Source organism: Chroicocephalus ridibundus, chromosome 3, assembly GCF_963924245.1.
Source record: "Chroicocephalus ridibundus chromosome 3, bChrRid1.1, whole genome shotgun sequence".
Taxonomy (NCBI): domain Eukaryota; kingdom Metazoa; phylum Chordata; class Aves; order Charadriiformes; family Laridae; genus Chroicocephalus; species Chroicocephalus ridibundus.
The window spans coordinates 108,269,412-108,281,790 of record NC_086286.1 but is presented as its reverse complement, the minus strand read 5'-3'; the positions used below and the strand labels follow the sequence as shown (position 1 = coordinate 108,281,790).

The 12,379-nt window shown below is 35.8% G+C and overlaps 1 protein-coding gene across 1 annotated transcript in view; it reads right to left on the bottom strand.

The window, feature by feature from the left end:
- Positions 1–12,379, bottom strand: part of SNTG2 (syntrophin gamma 2) — a 277,686-nt gene that overhangs the window by 63,813 nt on the left and 201,494 nt on the right. Inside the window, exon 10 of the mRNA XM_063331136.1 lies at positions 2,582–2,711. Within this exon, the coding sequence (XP_063187206.1) occupies positions 2,582–2,711 (130 nt within the window). The remainder of the gene's footprint in view (positions 1–2,581; positions 2,712–12,379) is intronic.

Sequence of the window (12,379 nt, the reverse complement as noted above, 5' to 3'; positions counted from 1 at the left end):
GGAGTAGCACAAATAGGCACAGATGAAGTAAGAATGACTAAGGTGCAGAAAAAGTTGCTAAAGTCAAGAAACAAGTATCAGCACAATGAAAACCTAAAAATGTGTAGAAATAAAAAGTGAACAATAGAACATATTGCTTAAATACTTAGTAATAGGTCAGGTAAGAATGCTGACATTGTTTATGCCAACAGTATCAGCAAGAAGGTCCATTGTGACCACGCATCTAGCAATTAATTTATGTAGAGAAATGATGGTATAGGACAAAATAGGAAATGAATAGTTTAAATATTTGGACAAGCAATTGAACATAGAGTCAGCAAGGACTGAAGAAGTTAACCCTGAAGCAGATAAGGGATTATCTGAAATAATCTCTGAACCTGTAGCGATTATCTTCAGGTACTCCTGGAGAATGAAGGAGACACTTTACACAAGTGGAGAAGTGCAGAAACAGGAAAAAGCTCTGAGGAATTACAGGTCCATTCGCTAACACCAATTTCAGAAGTATGATAAGAAAATAAACATTTTGTGAGAACATAGTATTAAGGTAATAAAAAGCATTCAAAATGGATTTTCAAGAAGCTTAATCCAAAGGCCTTGCCCTACGCACTGTGGATGTCAAACTATCTGTGTCCTCTGGCTGCCCAGAGGCAGGGAGCGCGCTCCAGCCGCTTTCTGCCGTACACCTTAGTTGCAGTCCAGCCTCACAGTCCTGGTCTTAAAAAATGGTTTGCAATAAAAGGGATTCTCACTATTACATCTCCTGTTCTGATGATCAGTAATGAAAAGAATGCCCTGGCCAGCCCTTTCCAGGTGTACCACAGACTGCACACCTGACAAAACCTGTGAAGCACTAAATCCAAGCAAAAAGTTCACTCGCCTCTCATCTGATCTGTATAGAGTGTATACACTATCTCACCAAGAACACAAAACCTGTGAATTTATCATGGCTGTGGTTTCCCAGACCCCTCCCCAGAACAGCCACTTATAAGAACACCAGGGACTACTTTGTTTACTGAATTCATTATTGTGACATATAACGGAGAAGACCAATACAAATACTCAGCATATAATAAAATATTGCTGCAGACAGGTCACAACACAGTGAAGATACTGTGTCAGGACGCATGCTACTGCACACAGTGCATTTGAAAAAAATATACTAGAACCCTACAACTAATAAAACCTGCTTGCATTTATAGCCACTTTTTATTGTCTTATTCACCTATATCCTTGGAATGGCTTTTATTCAGTGGATTTCTTTAGAAAGCAAAAGAATTGAGCTTAATAACTATGAACGGGAATTGCTCTAAAAATATTATCATACACTTCTTTTTGCTATTCACACAGAAGGAATTATGAAATTTCATGAATAATTTACATTGCTTTCTTAGCATCATCAAATAGTAATACCCTGTAAATGATGTAAATCACAAAAAAGAGAATAGAGAATATTTATAAAGAATGCATCATAAGCAAAAATATTTGATTTTGTCAAAGGCTTTGCTTAAGCAAAGAATATTTTAAAAGAATTAATGCAATAAATGAACTATCGTGATCAAATATGATTCCAAGTAACTTTTGAAAACCAGAAAATAAATTCAATTTATAATCTGTTTTGACCAAAGGTTTATGCTGAAATCCAATAAAAATTCTACATAATATAATCGGAAGAACTAAGCAACAATTAACCTAGAGTACAAAGTACAAATTAAAGACATGCTACGAAATCATAATTTATAAAAAAGTTACAGTCTGAACACATCTGGAAAAAAAAAAAAAAAGATTAAAAATCTGCACAGGCAACCCTCCAGGGACAGCTGTGCTCTCATGTTTTCATCATCGATTTCTACCATTTCAAAAAGGCTCAAATATATTTTCAATATTGGACATTATTGAGTTCCCTATTTAACTTTATGATTCATTCCAGAATCTTCAATAGTTTTCAGTTGTTCTTTCTTGGAATAATAATGTACTGTCCAAATAATAATTTTCCGTGTCCCCAGGGATTATTTAATACTTCTGGTTGCAATAGCAAATGCTACTTATGAATTTACAGGAATAACTTAAAACAGCATAGGCACCTTTTTACTTCTAGGGAGAAAGATGGAATAATATGACCTTAAATAAATCAACTCCTAGACAATTTAGAGAGGTAAAAATACTGTCTCCCAATAAGCCTCTATAAGTCACACTACACTAGCTACAGAATTTTCACATGCCTCTTCAACAAATACTAATTTCAAGCACATTTTAATTATAAAAAATCAAAAATGAAATATTTGGCATACCTAGAGCTCTGTGAAATGATCAGAAAGGATAACTATTTTGCCTTAAAAAGTCTTTAAAATAATAAATGCAATCTGATTTTCTCCTACATTCTGTTCTATAGTAACACTGCACCTCTTGAAAACTTCTTGATACTTTTGATTGACAAGACAACCTCTCCCTGCTCTTTCCTTTTCCTCCCCATACACATGCATTTTATATATTGTATCTTAAACGTGAATTATTTTCTACCCTTGGAAAATTAGAAATAATTTTACAATAGCACAGACAAGAAAATATGCAGAAAGTAACATACATTTTGAAGTGTCAAATCACTGATGTTAGTTGATATTGCTCTCAGCCAGTCAGCACTCTCCTGGGCTGTATAAAACTGAAGTATCCCAGTACTAACTCCATCGAGTGCCAGCACTTCAAATGCATTAGATCTGCAGTAAGAAGAAATATATCCGTAAAGGAAGATACGTCAATTTTCTGAAACTGCCCAATATTTCTCAGTGTTCAAGTGATTTTTATACCTTTTGACAAGTTTTGAGTCTTAACTTTACAAATCAAAAGAAAGGCAACAAAAAGAAGGATAATAATGGGCAGTACCAGGAGCAACACATACAACAAGTACTTTCTCTGTACCAGTATATATATATATAGTGCTGATCATTTACTTCCCTTGAGTAGGGAATTCATATTCATAATTACTGTACTTAAGGTAGCGTATTCAGGAAGTACGCGTTATACCTTTTTAAACAAACAAATTTTTTTTTTAAAACAAAATGACTATTTTCTTTATTGCATTTTGGTTTTATTTACTAAAAATGTATTAAGTTGCAAAGAACTGCCTTCCCTAGCTTTAATTTCTTGGATTCCTGTACTTTTCTACATAATATTCTAAGCAATGTTTCTTTTAAGCTCTTTTATGACTTAGGAATTTGAAAAATGTACTTAGAAGGTTGTTTAAATAATTTTTGAATGTAGGGCCCTTTATCAAAACAGCATCGAGACATGCTAATGTGCAATTGCATTTTATTATTTTTTTTTAGGCATCTTTTACATGTTTATCGCAAATTTATTCCTCAAATGCCAATGCTTTCCTTACTATCTGCAGTAAGTTAGGCACTGTTTATGTACCTCTGAAATCCCCCACATTTGGATGCTGGTGGGATATGGTTTTTTAACTGTGAGATTTTTCAATAGGAACAAGAGTTCATTAAGTAGTGGCATAAAAGTACACTGGTCTAAATTTGAAAGGTGACATACAATAGTTTCAGCAACAAAACTTCAGAAAGCAACACAGACTATTTAAGTGCCTGTAAGTGTCATGAGAATTAGATTTTAGTCATATATTAATGTGAAACACAAATATAATTATCTGAATAATTGTATATATGTTGGTTTTGTGTATAATTTGGAGAATATCACTGCTACCTCCTACATTTACAAATTAGACATTTATACTCGTATGCTATATTGCTTTCTTTTTGGTTCTAACCTAGAAGAAAGCAAACTACTGAATCAAGGATACCGCTTTATGAAGTTGCTAGGTTTTCCAGGTGATTCTCTGATCTAAGGTGAAGTCTTCTACTGCTTAATTTATGATATATGTCAACATGAGCATTCAAAATGACGCATAGAGGTTAACAGGCAGTTATCCATTCATGACTTACAGAAAAAATCATTAACTTAACGTTTGTCATTTGTAGAGTGTTTGATGATGAACATGAATACTGAACTCTATATACTTGCTAAAGAAGGTCATATAAAATATACATCACACACAATGTTAGCAAGACAAAGTATCCTAATATATATACATTAACTGATATACTTCACTGTTGAAAGAGTCATAAAGCAGTATACTTGCTGTTTGCAAAAATAACATTCTTGGTCTGAAGACTTAAATATACATTGGCTGATTCCCTTGTTTTCCTTTCATGATTGAATTATCATGGTAAGTACAAAAAACCCCATGGCAATGGCACAATTCTGTGTCACTTTCATTTCAGTAAATCTGTTTCACCTCTTCAGAAAGAAAGAAAAGGTCAAAACAAATCCTTTATTGTCTTCAAGTAAACTGAGTGAAATAATCACCTCTCAAGCATACTGCCCCTTTTACCTGACAAAGATCCCAACAGTGCTGTAATGGGACGACCTCTTCAACATCCCACTGACGAGGAAGATCTGTCATCCCCTGTGCATTGATACACAGTGGAGCATGGAAACAGACTTAATTTGGTGTCATGAAGAGAAGCCATTCACAATGCCTAACTTAGCTTTGATATTTGGATTTGTATCTATCTAAGATGCTAGAATCCTTAGACAGACAGAGAGGACAATCCAGAGCATTTAACGGAGCCAAGAAACAGGACATGCTCTCCACTGAGTCCACAAGGTGCCTAGATACTAACTCAGCTTCAGTAGACGCATAAAGACATGCAATGTGAATGCCTCATCCAAACAGCACAGACTTACGCAAGTGGCTGATGAAAGATCCCAGAAGGGAACTCCTAACAACTAACGCAACCAACACAGGCAATCAAGGTTTAAAAAATAACAAATTTTAATAAAAAATTAACCAATCTTTTATAATTTGAAACATGGTGCTGTCTTATATAAGACAGGTAACAAATGCATCTAGAAATCTGAACACTTCCCTGACAGGATATTTGCACAGAATCAAACAGGGTGTGAGGAATCCTGCAAGTCCTCTAGCCCAGCCTCCTCACTAACTGGTTTAAAATACAAATCTCTTTTCCACAGGAAGACCAAAACCGGACACAGTATTTTAGATGCAGGTATTTCAGAGGCGGCCTCAGGAATGCAAAATAGAGGAGAATAATCACTTTCCTTGACCTGCTGACTACGCTATTACAACAGCAGCCCCATGTGCGGCTACCCTTCATCTCTCAAGGAGCGCACCGCTGACTCATGCCCAATGTGGTGTCCGTCAGGATCCCCAAGCCCTTTCCTGCAGAGCTGTTCCCTTGCCCCTGCAGACCGACACCAGGGCATCCATCCCAGGAGCTCTGTCTCGTTCAAGGCTTCTGATGCGTGGGAGGTAGTCAGACAGTTCAGTGAATTAAATGAAACAGGAAAAGAAAGAGACAGGGCTTTTCAAACTTTACAGACGCCAGCCAGGCACAGCCTGTGCTAGTAATACAGTGATTTTGCTCTCAACCTTACTCATCTCTACTATGATTATTTCTTGCCTTCAGTTACAATAATTTCCCTCTCCAAATCCCATAATATATTGTTACATGTATCACGCTGTAGTCTGAAAAACATTCTGTATATAAGGCTACACGTAAATCCAAACTAAAAATAAAAGCTTAAAATGAATGCTGAGGCTTTTTTTTTTTTTTTTGAGTGAAACAATCAATGCAAGCACAAAGGCAGCATTGGAATTTAGGAGAAAATAAACTATAGAGGCTTAAATACCATGCCTTTCTCCATTTTCTCAAACTGCAGAAAAGAAAAAAATAAAGAGGCACAACTAAGCACCTATTTCTTTTAGCTGACAAGGATGAGCTTTCCATTTATATCAAATTGTAAGTTTGAGAGGTCTCAAGTCATCTCATCACTACAAAGTAAGATGACATCTTGGCTTTTTTTTTTTTCTCTGAGGCTGCAAGCCCATTTTAAAACAAAGTTAGAGGAAATTACCATCTCATCTACTCCTGCTGTTACTGTACTGACTATTCCAACTAGAACCAGAAAAAATATTTGCTTTTCCAAAATTCTAGACATTTGGGCCAAATTACCCTCTCATTTCTTATTCTCAGACTTGTCTCCCAATCTGTAATTTTGCTTCCTGCAAGTGTTTCCACTAAGGAGCATGAGGCACTGTTTTCTACATTCAGCCTCTTTCTATCTCTTTCTCATGGTGAAATGATGAATGAACCTGGATTCCTGGTCTCTTTGGGGTTTTGTGTACTGCATTTATTTCTCTTAGTACAATAAACACTGGGAGAATTGTAGTCAGAATAACAGATGGGCATTGGTAGACTTAAGTTCTCTTTCTGACATTGACACTTTCCAACAATTAATATTAATTAATATTAATAAAGCATGAAAAGGCCAGTGGGAATTTAGCCATACAGAGCAGTTAGCTACTAGAGAGGTGTTAAATCCAAAGACTTTTCTAAGAGAAAATGTACTATATAAGTGTCAGCTGAAATAGGGAAAGATGAATTTTTACTTTATTGGGAGGTAAGAATCTCAGCAAAAGACATTTTGAGATTTTCAGTATCTGTAGCATGTGAAACCATCTTCCCGATAGACTTATCTCAATGTTTTATTGTATTTCCGTAATAAAAATCTAGATGTTTGTCAGACAGCAGCTGTTTTAATTGAAGTTTACTACCATGCTGATACAGACAGATTTGATCAGCTTTGCATCTTCCCATGTCCTATGTCAGTTTTCCTTCCTGTTTGTATGATTTTCTGATGTCTGACTTCAGTTTTTATTGCCTTTTTTTTTTTTCAGTGGCTTGTTTATATTACTATATGGCCCTCTTGCTAGAGTTCCTATTTAGCCTGAAGTTTTGTGGAGTATGGATGGACCTGAATGGAAATTTCCCCAAAAGAATTATCTAAATTACTGAATCCCTTTAAATTCTGTGTTAAAAAATAACGTTCTGTACTGCAAATGAAATATATCCTCATACATTAAAAATATGTTCAAATTTGCTTATATAGCGGGACTATTAACAGAAACTATGCCGCTAAAAAGATATCAAAGTATTAAACGTAAACTTGGATTGAATTTCATCTATGTTTTTCTGTCAACATTTTGTTTTCAGTTTGTAAATCTGTTTAATTTTGTATTGAACTTGGAATGCCAAAGATAACAAAGCACATCTGCTTCTACAGATATTTTCTTAACTGATGTGGTAGTAGAAGCAGCTCCCGGCTGTATTCCATTAGATTTGTAATAACTCGTGCAGAAGGATAGTGGGAGAGGGGGCAGTTTTAGCATTAATGAGAACTCTTATCCTGTTCCCCATAAAGTCACACAAATAGTTACACTGGCATTCTTGAGCAGAAAGAACAAGGGTAATATGGCCAGCTGAAAGAGAAGAGGGAGTAGGATGCAGGTGTGAGGTATTTGGCTTTGCTGCACATAGAAAAATCCAAGTAATTACAGTCTCAGCACGCTTTATTTGTATGGAAGAAAGAGGTGGAGGATTCTTGCTGGAAAACAGGCACAGCCTGAATGACTGAACGCTATATGCAGAATCAGTGGGCTACTGACCTCTCTTGAGTGCAGAACATGTAGTAGGACTGGTCACTATGGTGGGCTGGAGAGTGGAATGTATGTAAACTTATTAATATGTGCTTTATAATTCCAGCACAATTATCAGTTACTGGCAATTCAGGTGAGATGCATTTCACCCTATTCAAGCATAGAAAGTCCTGTTGCCTAAATACACAGGTGACAGGCAGCAGTCACAAGCTGGAACATGGCAAATTTCAATTCAACATTAGATTCTTGTTTTGTTTTCCTCACAAACGTGATCAAATACTGGCACAGGTTGCCCAGGGAAGTTGTGGAACCTCCATCCTGGGAAGTGTTCAGGAACTGGCAAGAGATGGCCCTGAGCAATATGATCTCATTAGACATGCTCTGAGTAGGGAGCAGGACTAGGTGAATTCCAGGATCCCTTCCAGCCTCAATTATTCGATGATTCTATAAATGACTCATGCTAAACTCAGGAACTATTTTATTTCATCAGCAGCAAGTTCGTGAGGTAGGTGAGCTAAGTCTTTCTCTGGAGATGCTTAGTTCTCTCCATTGACTCCAAGGTGAGTCCCGGGATTCAGCAAATTCGTAGGTGAAGGACTATTAGATGTCTACAGTAAGGTGAAATAAATCTCATCCATTAAACTCCAGTCCCCCAAAGATTTTAAGCATGTGAATAGTCCCACAGAATTTAGGTGGAATGCCATTTTGCCTTAAGTTAGCAACATGCAAATGTCTTTTTAGATTCATAGAATCAGAGAATCATAGAATCATTATGGTTGGAAGAGACGTTTAAGATCATCAAGTCCAACCGTTAACCTAGCCCTGCCAAGTTACCCCTAAACCATGTCCCTCAGCACTACATGAGAGTGCATTCAGAGCATAAGTCACACAGTAATTCTACTCTGGAATTACAAAAAAATATTAGTAAATATAAATTACCAAATCAAACAAAATCAGTTTCATCATCTTATTGAATGCACTGGCAAAATAATTATAGAAGTTAAAACCCCTTCAGCTGTATTTTTAAAAAGTCTTAGTGCAAATATTCACAATTTATTTTAATCACTAGGATGATAAAGATGTGTGTTAATTTCTAACTGCTCCTCAAGCACAATGGAAATGTGCCGTAGAGGTTAAAATTTTAAATAAAAAAAATCATACAACTGTATTTCACAGTATCCCTTATAGGAAGACTGGATTTACCTTAATGATGTCTTCAGAGCTGATTTGATACATCAGTGGCTTCAATCTCCAATATAATACACAGGTGTCTCTAGGAATTTTTGGACACACGTAAGATGGCTAACAAAATCTGTACTTGGATAATAATTATTGGACTGCCTGCCACTCTAACACCAGTTCAGATTCAGGTTCAGGTTCAAGCTCTGTAAGGCTTTTGACAAAAGGAGAGCCTATATCTTACGACAACAAATCTCTGTCATGACTACAGAGATCATCAGGGTCATTATGTTTAAATTATATGTAAAAGATTACTTCTTCAAGATGTTCAGTTCTCCACATGATTTAAATATCCAATTTATACTGTATATGAAATTCAGACATGATTGTTAGGGAAAACCAGATGTCCACGTGTTTGACTTACACTTAGCAATGTGCTGGATTTCTTTGAAATCTAAATACCTTCTGCATTCAGAAGGAAGAGCAATACAGCTTGATCATATAATTATTATTATTGATAACACAATGCAAATCAGTTTTTTTTCCCGTAACACTCCCCTGAAAAGATGTATTTCTTGAACAAATAGATATTTTGTAAAGTAACAGCGATAAACTAAGTAATGAGCATCACAGACTTCAACACATTCAGCTCGCTCCAGAATTTTATTTTTTTCTTATTTTGGTGTTAAAGCAGGTCTGCTGAGAAAGTCAAAGCTATTTATCCTGAGGCATTTATTGAAGACATCTAGGGGTAAAGTCTTGCTGAGCTAATCCTGGTGGATTAGAATTTAGTATGTTGTCAGCAAGCAGAGGAAAAGACAAAATAAGTCTCCTCATCTCCAGAAACAAACAAACAACAAGTAATAATTCTTTGAACTCAGTGGTAATATTAATATGAACAATTCCCTGAGAGTAATAATATGTTTATCTTTTTTGGGGGGACAGGATTTATTTTGCCTTTTCTTCTGCTTGCTGGCAATATGCCATGGTGTGATTCACCATTCCGTTTTCTAAGGGACACTATTTACTAGAGCAAACAAGGGTGAAGAGGTGTCACACCAATTTTCCAGAGCAACACATCATCTTTGGCGGAAAGTGGAGACGGTTCCTGAGTACACGCATCGTGAAAAGAATGGAAGTGCTTCATTTTTGCCTGTGGACTTAGTTGCAGCACAGATTTTAAAAATAGAAGCTAAATATTGTGAGGCTGAAGATTCAAAAAATAAACCAGCTCACTCTCCTTATGTTGGCTTCACGCTACTGAGCAGAATTAAAGGGATGTATTTAAGCACGTGAATATATTGCCCTAGAGCACAAAGATATTTCCTTAGTTTTCATGCCACTGATCTCTGATACACTTTTAGACTGTAAGTTTATTGCATCCAAAAGTATGCCTAATTTCTGGCCAAAACATTTTACATCACTTCTCAGATAAACAACAGGTACTAAAGCAGTCCCAGCCTCTAATAATCAAAATTCAGTGACGATCTTTTATTGTAACTGTGCGGCATAGCTCCTGTCTAGCTCGTTTTTCCTGCCCATACCTTGATTTTTCTCTGATTTAGCAGCTTATTCTAGCCAAGGGTAAGTCAGTCCCTCATTGCAGACAGATCTGCAGAATGCCTAGTTGCTTCTCAGGTATCTTTCTGTTTATATTCTGTAGCCTGCATTTACCTGATGCCTTGATATTGATTTCCAGAATGTTTTACTGCTTGAGCAGAATTGTGGCAAAGGTACTGGAAACATTTATTTTAATGATGCTTTTAAAGAAAAACACATATAGCGGTTTTCAGGCAGTCCTTAAAAAACCATACATAGCACAATTAAAAAAAAAAAAAAATCCACTGACTTCATGGCTTATTTTTTTTATATATCACATGAACAATGTAGTAAAAAACAAGAAATTGTCCTGTGCCTCATATTCCTAAAGACATAAGACAGTGTTCTCGGAGGTGCTCCAGAGACCAACAAATTCAGAACAAAGATTACAGAATGGACTCCCATACAGGCAAATGCCAAGCTAGTTTTAGTACTTTGTAACTATAGTAAAAAAATCAACATGCATGGTGGAAATCACTAAATATTGCCCACAATGAAATAAATCAATTTCATTACAAGGCTATCAGGTCTAAAAGCCATTGAAAATGAATGTCACTTTTCAACTCTATGTAGAATGGGGAAAAAAAGAAGTTGAAATTCCTTAAGTGCCAAAGGAAACCCTAGTTGCCAAATCCTAAAATACTACAGTTAAAAACAGGAACAGCAAATGACAGCACAATACCTTTTGAGAAAAGAGAAAATTTACAATAGAAAATGTTATGGTTTAATTTGAATAACCAGAATTGTACATAGATTCTAGATGGGCCCTTAGCAGTGTTTGTATAATGGTTTTAATGCTTCTTACCTCTGGGAAGTATTTCTCCTGCTATACTCTAAAATCTCTATTTCTCCTTTGTAAGCCTGCAGGACAGTGGTGTTCCAGAGCTCTTCTCTGGCTAACTGCCTAACTACTGTACCCAATCTCTGCCTTCCTCTGCTGCCATCCACCAAAAGGCTCCACTAGGCTCCCATGAAAAATTATTTCACATAGGGTTTGTTTGGGTTTTTTTTGTAGTAACAATCCATAATGTCATCCCCCTGCACTTTGTACTGCGTTACATCCCATTTCCAATAGTTCTATCCTTTCATAACATATTGTGCTCCTCTTCTGTACTGATGATGCTCATTCTGTGTCACCAATGATTTTAATTAGTGTACTGTTTTCTGCATCATCAGTCAAATTGCCCTTAAGGAACCCTATTAATAATATCCCTCCAAACCTATACTTTCTTTTTCATCTTACCTTTCATTAGATGTTAAACCCTTCTGACACTGTCTCCCAGCCTATGGCTCCATATGTTTGATTGTAATATCTTTCAGGTACATACTTGTTCTTCTTATCCTCGTGTTCAACACAATCATTACTGAAAACTGTGAGCAAGTAACTCATTCATTTTTTTGCAACTCAGAGAGATTGTGTTTAACTCCTATACCTTTCTCAAAATGTTCTATTCCATTTCTTAATTTACAATTTATTTATCTAATTAAAGGCATTTTGTTATCTCACTGAAATGTTAAAATGGAAAATAGAATTCTTCAGAAAAATTCTGTTAAGAAACCAGTGAGCCAATTAAACAAACAAATAAAAAACCCCATTTAAAATAAAATAACACCATAATCTGTAGTAATTGCAATGGCCAGAATAGCAAGAAATAGAAAATAACACCTAAATCTAATTAAGTTGTTCTGTAATTGGGATCACAGCTCCATGGGCTCAAAGCTACTGTATTACTTCCAGTCCACTCATTTCTTCAATTTAATTTCCATCTTCCAAATAAGCAATTTTTTTTTCAGTCTCTAAATTCATAATGTGCAAGAGGTTATAACTATGGTACCTTCGCTTAAAGCTCCAGTCAACACAGCAAATAAAAATGACTATACAGTACTTTGAGCGTCTGCTGTAAGGACTGAAAATACTTATCTACACATTTTTCCAAATAAGAATTTTGTCATTGCATAGGAAAAATGAAAGATTACAAATGAATGAACTACTTTCTCCATCTTCTATTAGACTACCTATCTTTACTTTTCTATGTTAGAAATACAAACACCCCAAACTATGCCATGAACTATACATTC